Source organism: Pteropus alecto, unplaced genomic scaffold, assembly GCF_000325575.1.
Source record: "Pteropus alecto unplaced genomic scaffold, ASM32557v1 scaffold245, whole genome shotgun sequence".
Taxonomy (NCBI): Eukaryota; Metazoa; Chordata; class Mammalia; order Chiroptera; family Pteropodidae; genus Pteropus; species Pteropus alecto.
Window position 1 is genome coordinate 296,772 of NW_006436669.1, and position 24,712 is coordinate 321,483.

Sequence of the window (24,712 nt, forward strand, 5' to 3'; positions counted from 1 at the left end):
TATTATATTTAGAAGGAAATATATATTATATCTATATTTATGCAAGTAAATATGTAAATAAAAAAGATATTTTTCTTTAAGTTTATATAAAATTTAAATATAAATGTGGTCTAATTTTTACAGGATAAAACTTAAGGTTCTGTCTTTAGCCCTGATGACTTAAGTGGGATGATCACAGACAATCATTGCAATATCTCTGAGTTTCTTTATAGTGAAATTGCTTATATTATATCTATATTTATGCAAGTAAATATGTAAATAAAAAAGATATTTTTCTTTAAGTTTATATAAAATTTAAATATAAATGTGGTCTAATTTTTACAGGATAAAACTTAAGGTTCTGTCTTTAGCCCTGATGACTTAAGTGGGATGATCACAGACAATCATTGCAATATCTCTGAGTTTCTTTATAGTGAAATTGCTATGAAATGAAATCATTTGCGATATAATCTTTCTTTCCTATCAGTAAAGCTGCCAAAAGTGAACTTTAGAAATTGTAATAACACCTCAAGTTATGCCTTTATAGCCCAGCACTGTGTTTCTCAAATTGTGTGTCATTGAAAACAATAGTGTCCCTCAGAAGGATCCCAAGTCACAAAAGTTTGAGAAACACTGCATATCACTGTCTTGAAGTTTCATAATGTACATTTACATAGCAAAAAGCTATGTAAATAGTTTATGTATTTAAAATGTATTTAAAAATAGAAGGCTAAACTTTGTCTTAGTGATTACAAATGGTACTTAAACATGAACTTATCTTTAAGATCAATTAATGTTTTGAAGAATTCATTTTGGGGGTTGTTGGATTGTTCTACTCTTTGGGCTATTAGAAGTTTCCATTAAGGCTGCTGGATGGCAGCATCCATAATCTTCAGAATAAATATACAACTTTCTTTTAAATCAATGAAAACAAATTTTGAACACCTCAGTAGGCATTAAGAATAATCATGAAGTTTGAAAGTAGAAGCCTGAGAGTTTCATTTTATCTAAAAGATTTACAAAGACATTCTGGCAGCCTTTAATGTATTTTTTAAATGCTGTTAAGATTACTTTGTATCGGGCCTACTTAGAGCTGGCCAACCTACACATAGGAAAATGGGCAGTAGTTAATAAATTTATCTTAACTTGTCTTTCTTTGCACCCCTTAAGTTGGAATACCAAGTTTAGAATTTGTAACCCCAGAAGATGTGATCCTTTCTGCATGGTTCCCTTTCCCCCTGCCCTCAGGTCTCTCTCTCTCCTCATTCCAACACTCCCCCTACTTCCACTCATACCCATTAGTACAGCCTACCTGAATATGAGTGTTGGGTGCCAACACTAGACTGCTCTGAAGTACCACCAATTGCACAAATCCCTTCCTTCTTATTGATTGCTTTTCTAAAGGTCTTGGCAACATCTGTGCTTTTTAAGCCATGAAAAACCTGCAAAAATATAACGTATCTTTAGAAACCTGATATGTAATCAAGAAAAACATAAAGAGTACATAATGTTTAAGCAAGGACAGTGGGAATGTATTTTTGGATATTTTTTGAATTAAAGTTCAAAGTTTCAAATGCATCTCCTTGTATACTGCATCATACTCACCTTGATAAACTCGTCAAAGCTGATCTTTCCATCCTGGTCGAGATCACCTGTAGCCATTAGGTTTTCTGTAATTTCTCTCACTCTGTACCCAGGCAGAGGTAAGCAAGCAGCCTTGAACAAGTCGTTCAACTCATTGCAGCTGATGTACCCATTGCCGTCTGTATCTGTAAGGTAAACGACGAGCTGAAGTTTCAGAGAAATTCAGCTAAAAGCATGAAGAGAAGTGAGAGAAGGCTAGATGGGAGGTGAGAAGGCAGCAGAGGCAATCATTCAGGGGTCACAGCCTGATCCCATGCAAGAGTCAGAATCTCAAAAGATGTTCTGTTGCTATTGGATACAGGCATTAGCATCACTTCCAATATCCAAGATTCATAATTTCAAAACAGAGGTCTGGCAATAGAATCTAAAGAGACTTTGATAGAATCAGATGGTGAAATAAATCCCAGGCTTAGAGATAAAGAATGAGAAAAAGTATAAAATAATAGAAAAACATAGAAAACAATAAAAAGATTAGACCGAGGGACCATTTCCAGGAAAAGATACAGGTGAGAAAGGGTCCATATTCCATATTTTGATAAAGAAAGAAGGATTTTTCTTGAAGTATATCTTTCAGAACTAAGTTCCTCAGCTCCTTTACCAATACCTGTCATTTCTGCTATTTTGTTTGTTTTACCATTTCATTAACTCTGTCCTGAAGCTACTCATTAAAGAAGAGGATTGTGCCATTTGAAGTACCAGGTCAACTCACCAACTTTGGCAAAAGCTTCTCTGAGCTCCATCATTTCTTCATCAGACACTGATCCTCTGGCCATTTTTTATTGCTTTAGGCAACAGATCTACAGTAGGTGAGAACATAAGCAATGATTGTTGTGTCTATTAATTCTTAAAGTACAACATTAAGAAGCAATTTCTATTGTTCGGGTGAAGAAATATACCTCTGCATCCCTCATGATTTATAACTATCTTTCAAAAATGTAAAAAATAGCCAGTTTTTTTTTTAACCCTGAATGTGGTGATTTCCAAAGACAGCCTTCACCAAATTCTCCTCTTACATATATGGACTGCTGCTCACATCAGGAAGCAGAGCCTATTTCCCTCCCCTTGAGTCTGGGCTGATCCTATGACTGGAGAATCCATGTCTAGAACTGTAAACTTCTGCTTTCATTGTTTTGAAATGTTCATTTTTGGGATGTTCCCTCTTGGAACCAAACCACTATGCAGTAAGATGTCCAAGCCACATGAAGAAGCCAATAAAGGAGAACTGGGTATTCTGGTTGATGGTTCCTGCTGTGCTTCCAGCTGACAGGCGGTGTCAACTGCCAGCTACCTGAGTTGGGCATGTTGGGCATTTTGGATGTCCCAACCCTTCTGAGCTTCCAGATGTTCACAGTCCCAGTCAATATCTCGTGGGACAGAAGAATCGTCCAGCTGTGGCCACTGAACCAACAGAGTCGAAAGAGATTATAAAATGATTGATGTTTTAAATCACTAAACTTTGGAGTAGTTTGTTAAACAGCAATATACAATGAAAACACTTTATTTTTACCTAGATGTCTTTTAGACATACTGTCAAATTCATATTTAAAAATAATATGTTTGGCCAAGTCAACAGATAATTTTTATAAGAAGGGAATTATCAAAGTTCTCTAAATATTTAGAGGAGGAAGGATATCTGAGCCTCTAATAATTCATATATGTGAATCTGAAAGACTTTTTAGGTGTTCTTTTCTTAGAAAGGCTAGTGTTGCTGAGAAACAATGCCAGTGCTGGAATAATTTCCCTTTCCCTGTGCATTATTGCTGCCCTCTAGTGGGTAAAAGAAAATGAAACAGAAAATTGATCCTATTTTCCATGCCCCTAGCTAATAGGCAGGCACCAGCATGTTTCAAATAGGAGTTCCACTAAAGTTTACTGGATTTCCTAATGAAAAAGGGATAAATGGGGTGAGACTGAAGGATGGGATATTTCTATAATTATATTCTGGGCATTTTAGTGAAACTACTGATTTTTAAAAATATTTTAAATTTGTGACAGAATATTGTTTTAGATTTATTTCCTTTTCCATATTTTCACATTATTCTATAATGCTGTACTTGTTCTCAGTGGAAACCACAACCACACAAAAAAGGAAACTCTTTGAACACTTAAACCTACAGGTCAAAAATGCTAATGCTCAATTTAGCCAGTTCCCATCCATTATTTACCAATTTCCTACTTTGCCACGTGTATACACTAGTGCTTTCAAACTTTTGTTTCTCTAAGCCTCTCTTCATTAATGGAAACTTTACATATAAATAAAAGTGAACAAATAAAAAAAAAAAACAATTGTGGGAGGCTTTGGTTGAAAAAATTCAAATGTCCTCCTGCTTCCACTATCCCACTTCCTTGTCCCCTTATGCACTGATGGGAACTCCAGGGAACATGATTTTAAAACTGTGGAATTTTTTATTATCGATGAAATTTTATTTTATTATTATTTGCCTTATATATCTAAAAAGGTATTGGTCCATTGGATTCTCTGAATAGTAGTAGAAAATGCTGAGACCTTAACTATGCATATAATTCATTTACACATCACAGTAACCCTCAGAGGTAGGTCCATATCTGACTTTCTTGTCTTCACTTTCTTCCTTTTATTGTCTATCTGTCTTGTCTTTTTTGTCCATCTCTCTATCTCCTTCTCTCCTTTATTTCTTTTCTTTTTTCCTTCTTTTATACCATGTTTTATTCCAAAAATAATTTAAGCCAGGTTACAAAGATATCTTTAAACTTAAGCTCTAAACCAATAAGATTATATAATTGGTGAGAAGGAGAAATAAGCATAGGTGAAATAAGATGTTGGCAGGGAAGAAAGAGCATTAATACTGCAAATACATGGTTAGGACAAGATATTTTGGGCTGAAAATCTAGTTCCAAGTTCCCTAGAAACTGATGCAAAAAGGGAAATATCAGTTACATAATTTACTCTATATAAGACAAACAAATCAATTTTCTTAGGGCCACAGAACTGAGGTCTGATAGCAATACCTTTACCCAGGCTTCAAGAAAAAGATCTGTGTGATGTAGGAAACACAAGTTTTGTGTTTCTTATAATGTCCCTCAATGAAGGCTGATGGTGTAAGTATAACATTCTCGCTTTCTAGAGCAGGAAGCAGAAACTCAAGAAATTTAAAATACATATTTCAGATCACACAGCTAGGTAGAAGAGCAACTGGGATTCCAATTCACAGTCCTTTTTCTTCTCCCATGCTGTCTATTCAGGTTCAATGCCTTCATATTTCTATTAGATACTCATTTCATCCATCCATCCATTCACTCAGAAATTATTCATTGTCTTTATTATGCTTAGCCCATGAGAGATTAAACAGCTATAATATAGAGAGCATATCTAGGTGTTCTAGCTTAGAAAGCTTTTGCTTTCACGTGTTAAGAAATTGAGGCTTCTGTTTTAAGAAAATAGTATGTAACTTTGTATACTTTACTAAATTCTTGTGACTAATTTGGTTTAGTTCTCCTTTATACTCTCCACCAATTTTCCACATATACATTAAGAGAAGGCTCTCCCCCATCATATTTTAATAAGGCCTTTGGTAAAATCTGGTCTAAAGCCCTAGAGCTGGCTGACCTTCTTGTTTTTAGGTATCTTAACACCTCTTTGTTCATGAATATTCATGGAACTATGAGACAAATCCATTCACTTAACAAATATTTAGTGAATGCCTACTATAATCCAGGCAGTGTTCTTCATTTCAGGTGAGGCATATCTACATTGACATAATTACCTTGAAGCAAAAAACAATGTGAAAGGTAAAGAGAATGAATGGGATCTCTGACTCTAAATTTGGCCCTATCCTTTAACATAAGAAGTTTAGATTTTAGAATACTGTAAGAGACTGGTGAGAAATACAAGTAAAGGCAAGAAATGAGACTGTATTGTTAGGGTCAAGAGCAAGGCCAAGGAAGAAAGGAAAAAATTAGTGTTTGGTGAAAAATAAAGATCATGCTATAGTGAAAAAGCAGAGCAAGTATTTTAGTATAAAAATTGCATGGCCCGTTCAAATAAAAGACCTAGGAGGAGAAAAAAAGCATTGTTTTAAAACCATGTGATTCTTAAGCCATGGCAGATAGGTCAAGATGAAAAACTTGAGCATCTGGATAACCACATTTTTCTAAGAGATTTATAAATGGGGTCAGCTCAGAGAAGCCATATAGTGAGACAGCCTTCAAATTTTAAAAACCCAAAACCTGTCAGTGATTTAAGAGCTAAAGGACAAGAGAGTCGATTGAACTACTTTAAAAAATGAATTGGAGAAGCGATATTCAACAGCCTAAGTTACTGTGATATGTTTTTTTTGGTCATCGGGCCCAAACACAAATAGGTATCTGAAGAGATTCTCTTTTAACATCAAAATGAACAGAAAGTCCTAGAAACATAAACCAACATTTAGAGACAAAAAGAAACTAAGAAATAATTTCTTACAACCATCTCGTTTTATAGACAAGGAATCTGAAGGTCCAATGAGATGAAATGCTTTGTCTCTGTTTTCAAAGCAATGCCAGGCTACAGTTTGTTGATGCAGCTGCTGGAGAGCAGAGCAAGAAAAAGATGGAGGGACCATTAGAAGTGCCATTTTGGTCCATAACTGAAAAGAGACTTTTTAACTAATTGAACTGCATATGTAAATGGAAGCATTTTCACAAAGCAGAGAAACAGGAAGAGGAAGCTATTTACATGAAGATCAGACCATTTCTAAGAAGGACATCGCTGGGGTTAGAATCAAATATTAGGTACCTTACATATAGTCTGTTAATGTGTTTGCCTGGAAAAATACACTCATTTTAATGCATGCATTTGAAGATATGAGTTACAATATTGTTGATAAAATTCATCAAGGCAAATCGTGTTTTATTTTGCACATTACTGGCACCATATTGGCAGCAGACTATAGAGAGATCACTGCAGTAATGAGACTTGCTGAAGCATTTGGAGCCTGAAAAAAAAGTGTAAGATATGATGTCTCTTCCAGAGCATGAATGAGCAGTTTCTTCAGCTCTGCTCTACTGCTCTTGCAGTAAGTGTGGCCTTTGAACTACTTTATGTAGTGACTGCATCATCTAACTATGCCCTGCCAGAAACCATTTTAAGTAAAGTCTCTTGTAAATCAGTGGTGAATTTTAGATCTCATTTCTGAATCACTGCCCAAATCTAAAGAAGTGAAACATGAAATATACAAGACTTCAACACAAAATCTAAGAAGACAAATCTCAAACCCTTCTCTAAGTCACATCTGGCTGCAAGTTTTTCTGTGAGCATTTAAATTTATTAAATCAATAATTATAGAATTCCATGACATTTGGCCAAAGAAAGTACCAGTTGTTCATTTTTATAAAATTGTTTTTAAAGTCTCATAAAAAAAATCAAGTAACCCCTCAAAAGGCAAAAACCACAAAACCTGTTGATTCCTTTAGGTCAGTGAGTTTTGAATCCCTGCTCAAGGGAGGCTGGTACTTCCCAGATTGGTAGTAAAAACAAATTTCTTCTTATAATAAAAGCAACTGACTCAAGTTCCTGAAGTCTGAATATAGAAATTATTTTTGGTGTTTACTATAGACCACTGTGCTATAGAATTTACAGAAGGAAATATGTTCTCTTAAATAAATATAAAACTAGAGGCTGAATTTTCTCTGGGGTGAGAGAAAACTGATAATGAAAGAAGCAGAAAGGATGGCAAAAAGGTGACCTGTCCAGAGTACAATGCTCATGGGCTAGAATTATTTCTCAAAGGTGTGCTGTGCCGGTCAGTATTTCGAATCAATATATTGATGCCCAATTACGTAATGGCCAGAATCAAGGATGCACCTGTTACCTGGCATCACATTGCCAAGGTACTCTTTTGAATATGCCCTACTTTTTATGCGATTTTACACAATGGGTAAAGCAAAACTGGAAACTCAGGACCCAAATTCCTAGCTTTACCTCAACAATTTCAGTATGTATCCAGGGGAAAACTGTACACTTTCCCAAATATCTCAATGAACAGTAAGTAATCCAAAACAACATGTAATCTAGAACATGATTAATATTGTAATCTCTAGTGTTAGACTGTGATGACTTTAGAAGTACAACATCAAATACATAAAACTTTGACACAAAATGAAATACCCATAAGTTTTTGTAAAAACTTAGATAACAAAGGAGCTTTGCTTTCACTTTCATTTTACAAAATGGACCGACCACTTTAGGGGATCTAACTATGTAATTTACCATGTATTCCTGGGAAACAATTTGTCTACAGATACAGATAGATATACCAAAGCTTTATGTAAAAGATGGTTCTGAAATGTATTTTAAAAATTATTTTGTTTTTAAGAAACTGAAGAATTATAAATACAGAAAGCCACTTAAAGAGGCCCTTACAAATTCTTTTATCAAGTCAAATCTTCTTCAGGTCATCTTTTCTCTCCCTGCAGATTCACTGATTCTCCCAGGGACTGCTCCAGGGTACAGAATTCTTATCTCTGCGTTCTTCGAGGTAAAAAAAGAAAAAAAATTGCAGGGGGAAGCCTATTCACAGTACAGATCTAGCGGCTCTCTTCTCTCACTATCTCAGGTCATGTAAACAGTCATGGGAAGCCAGCAGGACACATTACTCCAAACCTGATGGACTTGATGGATCCACTGTAGTTTGATTATTTCACCGAGGAGCTTCTGAAGCTATATAGCGTAGCACAGAGCCTGGCTCTGTCACCAACTAAGGAGTGCTCACCACCTGTCTCCTTTTCCCCCAGCAAACACCCAACACCTCTGTTTTCTGCCAACAATGTGATACAGAGCAAACCTATTGCAAGCAAAGGGGATACTCTAGGCCATGGGTTGGGGAGGCCCTCATTGCCTTGGTATCTCTCTCCCTGGACTGTACATAATAATACTCCTGGTGTTAATGTCTTGAAAATCCACAGCTACCCTTCATTTCGCATTCTACTACCAGGACTTTTCTCTTTTGAAAGTTCGGGTATCCCGGATCTTTTTAAAAAGCTGACTATTATTATGGGCTAGTAGATTATTTACTATTACATGATTAATTCAATATCAGATGTCATTCATTCATTCATACGTTCATTCTTTCACTCCACTTATGAGTCTATAAACAAAGCCCTGCTCTGATTGTTGGGCTAAAAGCATGGGGTTCACAAAGGCTGGGGCTTCAAGAAGCCCACAGTTACACATCAAGTTTCAAATACAACCTCCTGGGGTGCCTCTTCTAAAATGAACCTAGCATCTCTTCCATCCCCATCTGGCTCTTTACCTCAGCAGAAGGTAAAGCTTGGTCCTCATGAATTCTCCTCACTGACAGAGGCAGATGCCCACTGTTTGCCCGCTCAGCACAGTGCAAGGAAGTTAACAGAGCAGCACATGAGATATGCTTTCTGGGGTGTCACGGCGTATAAGCTTAAGACATGTTGACTCAGTTCACTCCTAGTTTCTATGCAAGACTGTATGAAAACTGTCCCAGAAAGTAAACCATCCACTATTTTCTTAAAAGTATCCAAATAAGGAAACTCTACAAGCTCTCTGGTATCTCATATCCCTGCTCTGTAACTTAAATCTATTTTTGATATGATTAAAGCTTCTTTTCTCTTGAGCTATTCTCAGAGGGAGTTACAGAAGCTGCTCAATTAATAAAAATTCTGTCACATGCCTTGGTGACTGCCACCAGGCTTTAAAAAATTCATTTAACCTGTTTTGGAGGTTTATTTTCCAAATCTTTAATAGTTTGCGATCTTCTGGGTCTGTGCCAAGTTCCTTAAATAATAACATAAGAATAACAGAGTCATAGAATGCAGAGGTGAAGGGACATTAGAAATTATCTATTTGGCTACCCTCCTCCTGTCACAGTGGAATAAAATGACAGCCCAGTTAAAGGATGTGCTCAACATCACATCGCTCACTGGGACTGGAGTCCAGACCTCCTTATTTTTCCCCTTTCCTTTATAATCAGTTTTCAAATCTAAGGGGGAATGCTGTTCTTTAAGTAAGACATGCTCAACATATAGAAGGTATAATTCCCTCATGATTTCAAATAGCTTATGAATATAATTTCATGTATGTTTTCCTGCATATAAAGGTAATATAGGGAGGTGGCAAGAGAATTTAAAATGTTAAGCTACATTCAGAGACCGCAATATGCCGATGAGCCTGCAGCCAGGCCAGGAAGACACCTTTAGCACAAAGGAAGATTTCTGCTGGGATTGCTAACAACTCATTCCCCATGCCTGTGAAAGGAAAACAGGAACCAATAGGATCATTGTCTATGGCTAAAACCATGGAGAACCTACCAATTAAAGGCTGGGAACTGCCAGCAGGCCTTTCACTCTGCATATTCTTACCGGGTTTCTGTAAACCCTGCTAGCTGCTGGTAATGCTTGGCAGTTGGTCTCTATCTAAGTATATAGTATCTGACTCTGAGCTGAGTCCTGCTGAGTTGGGAGGAAAGAGACTGTAGAGATAGAGCAGTCACTGAAAGGAAGATGCAACCAAGCCAGGATGTACCAGGAGCACACAGAAAATCATTTGGAATGGGTGCTAGAGTTCACCTGAATGTAATTTGCATGTCACTGTCTGGACTGTAAAATTCATCCTCTGGTAATTCTAAATGTCTGCCACTAAGCAAATTCATATATTTGTTTGTACATTTCTTCTTTCAATAAATATCTGTCGGATACCCACTATATGCCAGGCTCTGGGTTAGATGCTGGCAACATAAAGATAAGATGTGGTCCTTGCCTGTGTAGTAGGAGAGAGAGACTCCACTCACTAGAAAATAAGGGGACTTTTTAGCTTCACGAGAAGGGGGAAAATAGCTTTCCTCTGGAGAGCCAAGCCTGGCCTTCCAGAAGAAGTGACATTTGGCTTAGATTTCCACAGGTGAGGAGATTGCTCAGTTAGTCTTTTTCCTTATTCATGTAGGATGATTAATCCATATTCTCTCCATAGAAAGTTTATCTATGTTTGAGTCAGAGAAAATAATAGCTAAAGGACAAATGAGAAGACCAGCTGATGTTTACTGAATGGTTACTCAATGCTAAATGTTTTATAAGCATTATCATATTTAATTCTCACCACAATCTTATGGAGCACTATTACGATTTTATCTTTATGGATGAGAGAACTGAGGTTTAAAAAACTGGTCCAGGGTTACAATACTATGAACTGGGGAAGCCTCCTGCTTATGCCAGCACCTGCCTGGATGTTGCAGGCCAACACAGATGTAGGCCTTGCTGGAGTTACCTTTCCTAGTGCCCCTGGCCATTGGATTTCTGTATCTCAAGTTTCTCTACTCTCCTTTGGGGTTACTCAGTTTACTCAGCTCTGACCTCATGTGGATTAGGAACACATACACTTCTGCAAGAGTTTATTTATGACTGGGGCTCATCTGAAGCTCTTTTGAGAAATTCTAAATGTCTCTTCTCTTCAGTTCCTCAACATCTTGAAGGAAGAATTAAGTAATGACACCACCAGGCTTGTTCTTGCCCACTTCTGCCTGTGTCCCCTGCCTCTGGTGGACAAAGGGATCCTTTCTATTAGTAGCCTCCACACCTGTCATTCACTCGCATTTAATAAAGCACTGGCCTTGTCTTAGATACTAGAGGTAAAAAAATGAATATCGAATAGTCCTTGCTCTTGAGGACACATAGTCCCATGAAGGAAATTGGTTATGCAACTTAAAGACCACACCAATTGAAATTGTTTAAAGGTATTATTACGACGGTGCCATAGGAGCACAGATAAGGAAGCGTTTAACTCTGCCTGAGGAGAGAAAAGAAAGAACCAGTAGAAGTTTTCCAAAGAGATGAAATGGAGAAGAGCACTCCATTTTTCCATATAAGAGTGAGGAAACAAGCAGGAGCACACCACAGAAGCTGTTCAGAGTTTAGCATAACTGGCTGGGAATGTTGGGGGCATAACCCTAGAAAGATTTGGGGAAGTGGCATCGTGGTTTATTTCTTCAATAGCTTTTGTTTCCAGAAGGAAAACCTTGATGGTTTAGGCTTTTCTTGCTGTCTTCAGTTACAATGCTTATTGCATTTACTATAGGTAATACGAATACCCTTCATGTTCCTCAAACAATGAAATGATTCTGCCTAGAAGCCATTTCTGTTTGTATGTACATATCTTCCTACTTTTATCACTATCTCCCACTTAGAAAATGCAGACTTGTGAAGTGAGAAGGAAAATGGACATTTTAGAAAATGGGAAATGGAGGCCCTGAAAAGTAAAGTTGCTCCCCAAATTCTCAAAGTGAGTCAGTGACTAGTCTAAAAAGAGTAGAGCCTCTGTATCTTGGTTTGACTTGCCCAAAGTAAGGGGAATACAAGTCAGTTAGCACTAAACAACCTAAAGGTTAAAAAAAAAACCCTTGAGATGCACAATCCATAAAATGTATTTTATATCTTAAGATATTTGGGTGGAAAGGAAAATAAGAGAGGAGTTTCTTCTTCCTCATGTTTCAAGAATGGCACCAGCTCTTTAGTTTACAGTTTCACCTATGCTAGAAAATGACTTGTCTCTCTCCCATCCTAAGCCAGTGGAAAGGCATTTCAGGCATCTCACAAACCTCAGCCAAACATTAATGATTCTAACTTCCTTTATATAAATAAGCTTGATATGCCTATTTATGGCATATGATGAAAAGATGTTGGGTTTTTCTGATGCAACTGCTTTTGCTGTGTGTTTTGTATATGTTACTGAAATTTTCTGAGCCTCGGTTTCTTCACATGTGAAATGGTGATATTAATAATGCAACCACAGTGCTCACTCCATAGAGTTGTGCTAGAATTAAATGAGTCAAAGTGTTTAAGTTTCATGCAACAGTGCTTGGCAAAGGAAGGAAGGAATGAAGAAAGGAAGGAAGGGAGGGAGGGAGGGAAGGGAAGGAAGGAAGGACGAAAGAAAGAAAGAGAGAAAAAGAAAGAAGAAAAGAAAGAAAGAAGGAAAGAAGGAAGGAAGGAAAAAGAACATAGAGAACTAGAACTTTTACAAAATGATCTTGGGGAACAAACCCAATTTTCATTGTAAATTGTATGAAATATTATGTAGAGTCACCATCTTAATTGTATGTATGTATGGGAGTGGGTATAAATCTATATTTCATATATGTGCTCTATCTTAAAATGTTTTTAGCTTGGCTTGAATGGGATCTTGTACCACATTTCTCATCCAGAGTCTGAGAAGTGAGTCTCGAAAGGTATTTTACGAATGATAGATCATGCCAACTAGAAGCCAACAGTGTTGGTACTGGCTGATCTCATGTTGAGTGGTTACGGGACTCTGGGCTTAGCCTTGCCAGATATACAGATGGTGGAAAGTACCTTCTAACAGTTGAGGAAGTGTGGCCAGAGTGGGAAAATTATAGCAATCTTTAAAAAAGCCTAGCCACATCCATATGAGTCATGAAGAGAAAAGGTATCCTTTTTTAATGGTGATGAGAACCACTGGGCGATGCTTCCTCACTCTTGGGTGCACCAATGCTTGAGGATTTTTTCTGTTATAAGATGATGATAACATCAACTTTATGCAGCGTTTGTGTGGAAATATGAGAGCAAACATATATCAAGTTCTTAGCATGATGCCTAACAATACGTAATAACTCAATAAGTCAGTAGTGATGATGAGTGTAACAGAGTGAAATATACACATAGATTGATAAAATAAGGAAATAAAAGTAAAGGGGAAATAAATCCAAAAATAGACCTGAGAAATAGGACTTTCCCCTATTTTGCAGAAGAAACTGAACTTCAGAAGGCTTAATGATACTTGCTCACACTCAACATTTAGTAAAAGGCTAGACTATGAATCCAAATATGCCTCCAAACTTGCCTCCTAATTTACTCTCTTCTTTGTACCATACCTGTTTCATGCACAGAAACTGTAGACACACACTTAGTCTCATAGGCTTTAAAAAACTGACATTACATATGATATTATGTATGTTACATATTACATACATTATATATGATAGCCAGATAGCTTAAGCTTCACAATAGCCTTTTTCTGTGCTCACAGGAAAGAAAAGAGAATCAGGGATATTTTGATGAAAATTTCAACTTGAAAGACACCAAAGGAAGGAAAAAATCTGAAAAACTCAAAGGCATCCATAATATTTCATCTTTCCAAAGAGAAATAATTTAAAATGTTTATAAAGCACTGAAAATGACAAGGAGCATTCATTTCACATTTTTAAGATAAAGAAAGGAGGCTCAATAATGCAAAACTGCATATTTGTTCCTCATTTTTTTTCTTACTTTCACTTTGCGCTATTACCTATCTTTCTCGCTAAGGAATGCGTATTCCACTCTTCTTTCTTAATCTGACCCTCCTGGTAAAGGTAATGTGAGCTGGTAATGTCAAGGAGGTGCCAATGATCCATATTTTGAAATATTACAACTGAGGCTAACAGTTGTAATAAAAGAGAGAGAGAGAGAGAGAGAGAGAGAGTCAGTCTATCAGTCCACGTAACTGGTGTTGGACTAAAACAAGAATCAATTCTTCAACCACAGAACTGTGGTTTTGCTAGTTCCTCAATTTAACATCTTAGCTTTTTCTTCCGCCAAAAAAAACAACCAACCATACTTGAGAAACAAGCCTCTGTATAACTTGTAAGTGGGGCTGATACAGGCATGGCTCTGAAGTTGAGAAAAACTTATTTTAACTCAGTAAGTGGGTCACTTTTTACTTCTATACTTCAACTCATAATTAAAATAATCTTCCATTCCTTTGAGGTTTTTAGGACACCTATATTTGGCTATTACTATATAATTATAGATATGTGTGCTTGGGTCTAAATACTAAATCATTTAATTTATTTGTGTCTGTCAGTCACAGCAATTAGAAAATGTGAATGCCACTTGACTAAAAGTATTCTAACCTTCTAAGACTGAGAACTTCTTAAAGCTTTTGAGGGTACAGATCAGGTTTTGTTACCTAGGCAGAGGCTTATAAATTGGTAAAAACAAATACTCAGTCAAGTACACAGAGGAGCTGAGTAAATACTAACGATGATGATGATGGTGAATAGTGTGTTTAATTAAAGCCCTTATATTACAAATGAATTTATTTAGGATAAATTATGATTATTTGAGTTTACCTCAAGGGCTTAGGTGTAAATAAGTACCACGGTCTGCTGCCTGTTTGTTTATTCCAGATTTCCCTAGAATCTGGCAGTTAATACAAAACTAATTTAATTGTAGAAAATTAAAGTAATAAAATATTTGAATGGATTTACTAGCCTTTAAATCTGAAGATAATACCAGCAACTACCTCACGGGATTGTTGTGACAAATAAATGCCTTAATATGGTTAAAATGCTTTAAAAATGCTCACTTCGAAGTGAGTAATACATAAGTATTAGCTGTTATTACTGGGACGATAAATGGAAATTTGTTCCCTCTGCCCCCTGCTGCTTGCAGTATCTTACGAAATGGAGCAATTACGAAATTACTGGGAAGACTATGTAATGACTGAAGTTGACAAACCAAAACAACAGGAACAGTTAATAGTATAAGGAAGTTGAATCAGGAGGGAACTGAGGAAAGTAATCAGGAGATGCCATCTGGGGAGCCCAGTGGTTACAGCAGCTGTAGGGAGATGCTCCTAGAAGATAAACATCTAATCAGATAGAAACTTCTTAGACCTCCAAATGAAAACTATGTCAAAGGAACACTTTTTATTTAAGAAATGCATGGCCATCTGTCTGGAAAAGTAGGGAAACTTGAAACTTGGAATTTGCTGACACTGATTAGTTTTATATAGATTCTAATTCTAATTTTTATTTCTATAGGGTTCAATATGCAGATGGAATAACATCATTTCATTAGATGATATCTGTGAGTAGGGAAACTAGCAGACAAAAAAAAACCTTAGGAAGACAATTACATTAATCTAAATAATGTCACTCTGCTATAAAATCTGCTATAAAATGCCTTTATAATCTTATTTTATAAATTTTTGACTTCATAAATATAATCTTATAAGAAAATTTTTAAATTTATTATACCTAACTTGATTTAAAAATTTGTTTGCCATCTCTCCTGTATACACAGAGGGGTCTTTATGCAATAAGGAGAAGTTGACTTAAGAATTTTCTGAGGATAATCCAAAGTGAATAAAAGTTAATATTTGGTCCTGTGTTTTATTATCAGAAAAGCCCATTATCAGGTATGTAGTTTTGGTAAGATTAGCTAACTTTTAGCTCAATAAGTAATGAGATTATAATTTTGTCTGTGTGCAATTGTCATTGGACAATTTCTTAAATTCCTTCAAGTCAATGTTCATTTAGTGCTTTGAGGCTAAAACGAAGAATAGTGCTTTGGCGAAGAGGAAGCACAGTAGAATGCAAAATATTATATTATTGTATCTTCTTTCATGGCAGTCACTGGGGGAACTCAGTAAATATTAAGTTAAGTGAAATCACAGAAAAGACTTCAACGAATATCTAAGAAACTGAGAAAAAAATATTAGCGACAAATTTTTAATTCAATAAACATCATTAGACCTACTATATGCCAGGAGAGCTAGAGAAGGAGCTCAGGATGTCAGCAAATAAGGACTTGAAACTAAACTAACCTGAATACTGCTATATTTACTTTAAGATCACAGCATTAAACAACCACACATAGAAGAAACTTTAGGCAAGTAAAATGGGGGTGGGGTCCTGTAAGGAAGACCTCTCAAAAAGCAGATTTCTTAATACGAGCCTTGAAAAATAACCAGAAGTTTTACAAATAAAGAAGAAAGCAATTGGAGAAACGGTTGGAGCAAAAAGAAGTGAAAGAGCATGGAACTTTCCAGTGGCTTGTGGTCTTGTGCACCTAGAATGTGGGTAAGTGAGGGGGGTGTAAGGGGTGGGGAAAGCAGCTAGAGCAGAAGGAAGTGACAAGAAATTTAGGTTGGGTAAGTGATTGAGGCAAGTTTGTGAAGGCACACAATTTTTTAGTAAAATTATGCATTAATTAAAAGAAAACACTTCATTCTATTATTATATAAAACCTTCAATGATATCTATTATAAAATTTAAAATGTTTCTGGGTTTATTGCAACTTTTCTTCTCTTTCTCTCTTTTTCTCTCATTTTCTGTGCATCACTCTATCTCCTCCCTTCCTCCCCAGTTTCAGAAATAAAAGCCCTTAATGATCTATTTCTAGGGGGAAAAGTATGCTAGTGTGGAAGAGAGGATCTGGAATAGACACATGCTTATAGAGAGGCAGTCTGGAGCCATAAATCCCAGCTATCTACTGCCCTTTGTCCCCTCCAATTGCCCAGTGACTGTGGGCCCACTCCTCATCTGTAAAGGTACTTGAGAGGATCAAATGAGGTAATCCATGAAGAATGGCTGTATTTATAAATATTAAGTGTTATTATTACTTGTCCATCCTCTCTAATTTAAATAGATACATTTGAATGAGACTTCACTTTTTAGCCTCTCTTCCCCCAAAGAGTTCATAAAAAGAATTATAAATGGTGTTAAAACCCTGAAATTGTTCCCAAATTACCAAATGTTTCAAGGTATAATTTATGAAGAGACAAAATTTAAAGCGTGACAAAGAAAAGTATCCCTGAGGTTGCTAATGAAATGTCCCCATAAGTACAGCTCCATCCTACTACAGCAATGCTTGTCTAAAGGGCAAGACCCAGAAGATTCTTCCCTGCTGTTACCGAGAGTGAGCTAGAATGATGAAGACTGGATATTTTATAACATATTAGGCTGATGCTTTAACAAGCTGAACTTGCTTTAAATCCAGAGAGTTTTTTCTATTTTGAAATAACTTTTTCATATTTTATTTTATTCCCTCCCTCCAATGTAAGGAAAATACTGCCATACCTTTGCATACTAATTTATTTCATTCTCATTAATATTTTTACTTAAAATAACACATAGTATATTTTTTTAATTTGTCCTTTTTGGGGTTCAAGTTCTCCTCTCCCAATTCCACATTTTTTCAGATGAGATGTGTAAAACAATATTGATGGTCACATTTTGCAATGTCCAGAAATTCACTTTTATAGGTAAATTTCATTCAAAATTGCCTGTGCAGATATTCTTTAACAAACTTTATTTAATAGAAACCAATGATGTAAATTTATATAAATTTAAAATCAAAATGTGTGTGGATAAACCACCTTCGTTTAATGATTTTTATAAAATATCCTTAGGAAGTGATTTTAGAAAACAAGTTGCTATATTTGATCAAGAAAAATTGGGTTTTGCTAAGTATGCTGATGTTTATCATCTATCAATAGTTCTTAACATTGTCGGATAATGACAATTAAATAAAGGCTGATGCTGCAAGACCCAAAGTCTATGTTTCAACAAAGTTCCTAGAATAAATATCCCATACAAACTTGATAAGAAATTCTGTTGTAGACAGAAACCTTTCATCCAGAATTTAACAGTCATTTGTAAGGTCATGAGGATAACAGATAATTCAGACAATTCTATGAAAACGTACAAATAAGCAACAGAAATTGCTTTTATTTTTAGAGAATAAATGGTGGAGAGGTGACCTCTAATTTCATGTGGTTATTAAGCACACCCATTAAAAACCATTCGCACCAAAATCATTCAAATAACCAGTACCAAATTAATACATGACTCAAGATGTTAATATATCCACTGACTAAAGTATTGTAAAGAAGTTTTTTAGAAAACCAGAACCACAGGAGCTAAAATTAAACTATGCCTATTGGCCAATGAGCAACACAATCTAAATGATCAATATCCTGAAAACATAAAGTAGATAAAGTCAGAGTAAATAGCCTCCCTGAAATAAAGGAATAGAAATAAATCAGAACATGGTGTTGTTTTAAAGGGGGAAAAAAGTCATAGCTTTGTGAGGCAGTAACAGTGGATAACTGGAGAAGGAACCACCCGGAGAACTGAGGGGTCCCATTTTCAATGGCCACATGATGTGGCTGCAGCAATTGCTGGGCAGTTTAATGGTGGCAGGGCTCACATAGGGCTCAGGTGACAGGTGCTCAGATCTCTAGTTCTCTGAAGGCAAAATCTGCAATCCACAGAAACAGAGCAACCCAACAAACAAAACATCATAAGCATTTAAAAATGACAAAATGACATAAAGAAAATTTACCTTGTAGAAAAACTGTCCTCAGCGGTACTGACTTGTGACCAGAAATCCCCTTCTTCTGATCTGCAGAACAACTTTGTCAACCCTGAGTGTGTGGTCACAAGGCAGGAAGTGACTAAAATGACAAATCATCAGCCAAGAAAGAAATAGATTTTGTCTTTATAAGGACATTTTACTTAACTTTTTTTTCATGTTCCCTCCCCTGCAAAAAATCACCTGACGGAACAGGTCACACTGAAATTTAGAAGCCTCTTACCACTTCCGCTTTATAAGCATTTTTCTCTTTCCTTCCCTTTCTTTTTGCTCTAGCTGTCAGATTATGGGCGCTTAAACCTATTTGATTTCAGATAACAAAGAAAGGTCAGCCTGCTACCTTGACTTCTTTCTTTGACCTCAGTGACAAATGCAAAGCCCAGGTTTCTAGCTACTTACAGAAAAGATAAACAAATTACTCATTTTGAGTGAAAGAACCAAGGAAAAAGGTGGCAGTACACCTGAAACAAACTAAAAAAGATTTGGCCAACATAGGCCAAAACCAAACCTCTCTTAAGAGTCCCCATACAATGATCTTTGGTGCAAACAAAATAAAACAATCTCTTTAAGGGGAAGAGCTGAAAAAGGGAGGCCACTATATTATTTACACATTCTTTTATTTATAGAACACTATGTGCTAAGGATCTCTTTAACCCAATTAACGATTTCAATTATTTAGATTTTTCCTATAAAGAGCACCAGTGGATCACACAGGCAGCTGTTATGGTTAAATGAACAACTAAATTCCTTCATACAGACCAGATTTATTTTTGTATGCACATTTAATAAAATTAGCACGAGAATAAAAAAGGTTTATTCTATGTCCAAACCTCAAATGCTTGTCTTGAGGGCAAATTCCTGTCCTCAAATGTAAGTCTTCAAGGGCTCATAACCTAACAGTGGTCATGAAGAGTGTGTAGCACCCTGAGTAATGTTGAAGGAACATTAAGCATAGTCTCCACATTGCCTAGAGACTGTATACAGCTCCAGTGGCCAGCCTTCTATTGAAGAATCAGGATGTATGGCTGTGTTCCAGGTCTGATAGTGAATTGAAGATGCTTGATCATTCCATTCATTTTTGTATTTACTAGGGGCCTGGGACTCTGCCAGTGGGTACCCTGATTGGGGTGCTGCCTTTATACTTCTTTTGCTTCTTTGATTTCTTCTCTAGAAAAGTCCTACTTCCAACCTCAAATGTTAAACCAAGCTATTTTGGTTTATCTATTCCATCAGCCAGTGGTAGAACCCAAGAGTGGCCATCTTGGGGCTAGGTGGAAGAATAAGAAGAGATGGTGGAGATTCAGTTCATTCTAGAAGTGGTTCACCTCATAGAGAACTATCTTGTGACTCCCTAGGAAAGACCGAGTTGGTGAATCAAATCCTGATTTCTCCATTGCATAATTAATCCCCCAGTCATAAGCTGCAGAGGGGTTTCAAGAAGCACCTAAATTAATAACTAAAGATATAAAGAAGAGGCCACATTAAGACTGGTAGGAGGGGTGGAGATGCAAAACAGGCTGGTCTCACACCTACGTGTGGCAGTTGAGCATCTGAAGGAATATCTAGGGTGTGGAGGTCCCCCCCGGAGGAATGAGGAGCCCGAAACCCTACATCAGGGCTCCCCAGGCCGGGGTTCCAATGCCAGGATGAGGAGTCCCCACATAATCTGGTTGTAAAAATCAATAGGGATTCTGACTGTCTGGGTGAGACGTAAGGCTGCTGGTAACCCAGACATCCCCTTAAAAGGCCAATGCACAGACTCACTCACTTACAGGTACTCATCCTGAACTCTGGCAGAGGAACAGCAGCTTGGGAGGTGCCAGAGACATACAGGAAAAGACTGAATCATGTGGCTTCAGGGCAAAGGCTAGAGGGATAGCCACCATTAAACCATGTGTAGAGCCCTCCTCCTGTGGCCTGCAGGCAGGTGCCATCTTGCCTGTGTTGACTCCTCCCACACACAGCCAAATCTGAATCTGAACTGGCCTGCTGAAATCTTCTTGCTCCACCTTGGGATGCCTCCGCTATCAACTTTCAAATTGTTGGAGGCATATTCATGGCTGGGCAACTGGCTCCCCCAGCCCTCCTGGCAGGAAGCTCTTTCAGCAGCAATCAACAGGACTCAGCTCACGCACCTCCAGAGACAATTCCAGTGGCAGGCCCAGCCAGAGCAGCAGTATTTCTTGAACAAATCTTGGAAGTCTGTGTGCTAGAGGTGGGCAGTGGCTGGCCTCGGTGTGATCTGAAACTTTTGAGAGTGGTCACTGGCTCAGCACTGGCACAAAGTCTGAATCTTCACTAACCTGGGGAACACAGCTCGCCTCACCCTGGTGACTCCCTGGGATGCTGCCTCACCCAACTTGAGTACTGCCTCAGGTTCTTTCAGCTTCTGAACCTTATAGCTAGCTGGCAGGAAGCCACAGGCCTTGAGGTGCCCTGGGCTTTTTGCTGAGTTGCCTCAGGCCTGGAACCAGTAGCAGCCAGCCTCTGTTTGCAGCGTGGCTCCTCCCATGTCCATTATAGGCAGCAACCAATGATGGATAGCTTGGTACCTCCTACAAGATAGCCCTGGATGGGTCAGAGACAGTGGCTGAGCTTTGCGTGCATGAGAACCCCTACCAAGGGGCTGCAGAGCCAACACACACAAAGGCTGGTGTCAGCCACAAAAGAGCACCACTTGATTAGCCCCACAAGGGCACACCCAAAGGGTGGTCTCAACAGACACATAAACCTGCTGGAGCAAATCCCATTTTACGGGGTCAGCACCCACACAGCAGCTCATATCCTGTGGGCACAGCCAGTAGTCACAGCCAGTCATCCTGTGAGTCAGTCTCAACCGCTGATGTGCCAATAGCCATCAAGGCTCAACTACAATAGAAATACACAGAAAACCCATATAAGGGACAGACACTCCTGAAGCACCTGGTGCAGGTGACCAGGAAAACTGTGTCTCCTGGTCACACAGGGCTTCTACTACATAAGGCTACCTGGCCAAGACTTGGAGATATAGAAAATCACCTAATACATAGAAACAAACGTAGAGGCAGCCAATATAAGAAAAGGAGAAACATATCCCAAGTGAAAGAACAGGAGAAAACTCCAGAAAAAGAATTAAATGAAGTGGAGGCAAGCAACCTATCTGATACGGAGTTCAAAACACAGGTTATAAAGATGCTCAATAAACATAAAGGAAGAATACATGATCTTACTGAGAACATCAACATAGAGATATTAAGCTTAAAAATGGATATAGAAACTATAAAAAAAAACAGTCAGAAGTTAAAAATGCAATAACTAGAATGAAGAATACATTAGAAGGAATCAACAGTAGATTAGTGAAGCAGAGGATCAAATCAATGATTTAGAAGATATGGTAGCAGAAAACACCCAATTAGAAGAGCAATAAGAAAAAAATAATCCAAAAAAATGAGAACAGTTTAAGGGGCCTCTTGGTTAACATCGAGCACACCAACATTCACATCATAGGGGTACCGGAAGGAAAAGAGACAGAACAAGGGATTGAAAACCTATTTGAAGAAATAATAACTAAAAACTTCTCTAATGTGGTGAAATAAATAGAAATACAAGTTCAGAAAGTGCAGAGAGACCCAAACAAGATGAACCCAAACAGGCCCACACCAAGACACATCATCATTAAAATGGCAAAGGTTTTAAAGACAAAGAGAGAATCCTAAAAGCAGCAAGAGAAAGGAAACTAGTTACTTAGAAGGGAGCTTCCATAAGACTGTTAGCTGATTTCTCAACAGAATCTTTGCAGGCCAAAAAGGATTGGCAGGAAATATTCAAAGTGATGAAAAGCAAGGACCTACAACCACAATTACTTTACTCAGCAAAGCTATCAATTAAAATTGAAGATGAGATTAAGAGCTTCCACAACAGGAAAAAGCTAAAGGAATTCATCACCACCTAGCTAGCATCACAAAAAGTATTAAAGGAACTTCTTTAAGAAGAAGAAGGAGGAGAAAAACATAAATATGAATAAGTGGCAATAACTGTGTACCTATTAATAATCACCTTAAGTAAATGGATTCAATGCTCCAATCAAAAGACATTGGGTAGCTGAATGGATAAGAAAACAAGACTCATACATAAGCTATCTACAATAGACTCACTTCAGATAGACAAGCACAAAGAAACAAAGTAAAAGGATAGAAAAAGATAGGACACACAAATGGAAATGATAAAAAGCTGGGGTAGCAATACTTATATTAGACAAAATAGACTTTAAAACAAAGGCAATAATAAGAGACAAAGAAGCACATTACATAATGATAAATGAATCAAGCCAAAAGTGGATATAACCCTAGTAAACACTTATACACCCAACATAGGAGCACCTAAATATAGAAAGCAAATATTGACCTACACATAAAAGAAGAGATCGACAGTAATACAGTACTAGTAGGGGACTTTAACACTCCATTATACCAATGGACAGATCTTCCAGACAGAAAATCAACAAGGAAACAGTGGTCTGGTATGGCACTAGAAATCAAAAAATAGAAAAAACTGAAAAATACACAAACACATGGAGACTAAATAACATGTTACTTAAATAAGCGCTCAAGGAAGAAGTCAAAAGATACCTTGAGAAAAATGAAAATGAAAACACAATGAACCCAAATCTATGGGAGACGGCAAAAGCAGTCCTAAGTGGGAAATTCATAGCAATACATATCTACCTCAAGTAACAAGAAAAAGCTCAAATAAATAATCTAACCTTACACCTAAAGGAACTAGAAAAAGAACAGCAAACAAAACCCAAAGTGAGTAGAAGTAAGGAAATAATAAATATTGGAGCAGAAATAAGTGAAATAGAGTCTGGGGAAAAAAAATAGTGCAAAAGATCAATGAAACCAAGAGCTGGTTCTTTGAAAAGATAAACAAAATCGATAAACCTTAAACCAAACTCATCAAGAAAAAGAGAGGACCCACACAAATAAAATCAGAAATGAAAGAGGAGAAGTGGCAACTGACTCCACTGAAATACAAAAGATTATAAGAAAATACGATAAGCAATTGTATGTCAACAAATTGAACAATCTGGAAGAAATAGATACATTCCTAGAAACATACAGTCTTCCAAGACTGAGTCAAGAAGTAACAGAAAATCTGAACCATCTGATTAGTACGAAAAAATTGAATCAGTAATCCAAAAACTTCCAAAAACCAAAAGTCCTGGACTGGATAGCTTTGCAGGTGAGTTTTACCAAACATTCAAAGAAGAATTAACACCTATTCTTCTAAAACTATTCCAAAAACTTCAAGAGGAGGGAAGCCTCCCAAGCTTATTCTATGAGGCTACCATTACCCTGATTCCAAAACCAGACAGATATTATAAAAAAAAAGAAAGAATAAAAAAGAAAAGAAAATCATGGGCTGATATCCCTGATGAATATAGATGCAAAAATCTTCAACAAAATATTAGTAAACTGAATTCAGCAATACATTAAATTAAAAATATCATACTCCACGATCAAGTTAGATTTATTCCTAGGATGCAAGGTTGGTTCAATATCCACAAATCAATGTGATACACCACATTAACGAAGTGAAAGATAGAAACCATATGGTCATATCAATAAATACAGAAAAATTGTTTAACAAAATCCAGCACCCATTTATAATAAGAACTCTCAGTAAAGTGGGAATAGAGGGAACATACCTCAGTATAATAAAGGCCATATATAACAAACCCACTGCTAACATCATTATTCAACAGGAAAAAGCTAAAAGTGTTTTTCTTAAGATCAAGAAACAAGACCAGCATGATCCAGTTTCACTACTTTTGTTCAACACAGTATTGAAAGTCCTAGCCACAATAATCTGACAAGAAAATGAAAGAAAAGACATTCAAGTGGGGAAAAAAGAAGTAAAACTGTCATTATTTGCAGATGACATGATACTATACAGAGAGAACCCTAAAGATTCC

At 37.0% G+C, this 24,712-nt stretch overlaps 1 protein-coding gene across 1 annotated transcript in view; it reads right to left on the minus strand.

Annotated features, from left to right (window-relative positions):
• Nucleotides 1-18,870, minus strand: part of LCP1 (lymphocyte cytosolic protein 1) — a 48,992-nt gene extending 30,122 nt beyond the window's left edge. The window contains 4 exon segments of the mRNA XM_006913492.3: nt 1,292-1,421; nt 1,585-1,748; nt 2,333-2,420; nt 18,730-18,870. Coding sequence (XP_006913554.1) covers nt 1,292-1,421; nt 1,585-1,748; nt 2,333-2,396 — 358 coding nt within the window. The 5' untranslated portion in view covers nt 2,397-2,420; nt 18,730-18,870.
• Nucleotides 18,871-24,712: the final 5,842 nt, after the last annotated feature.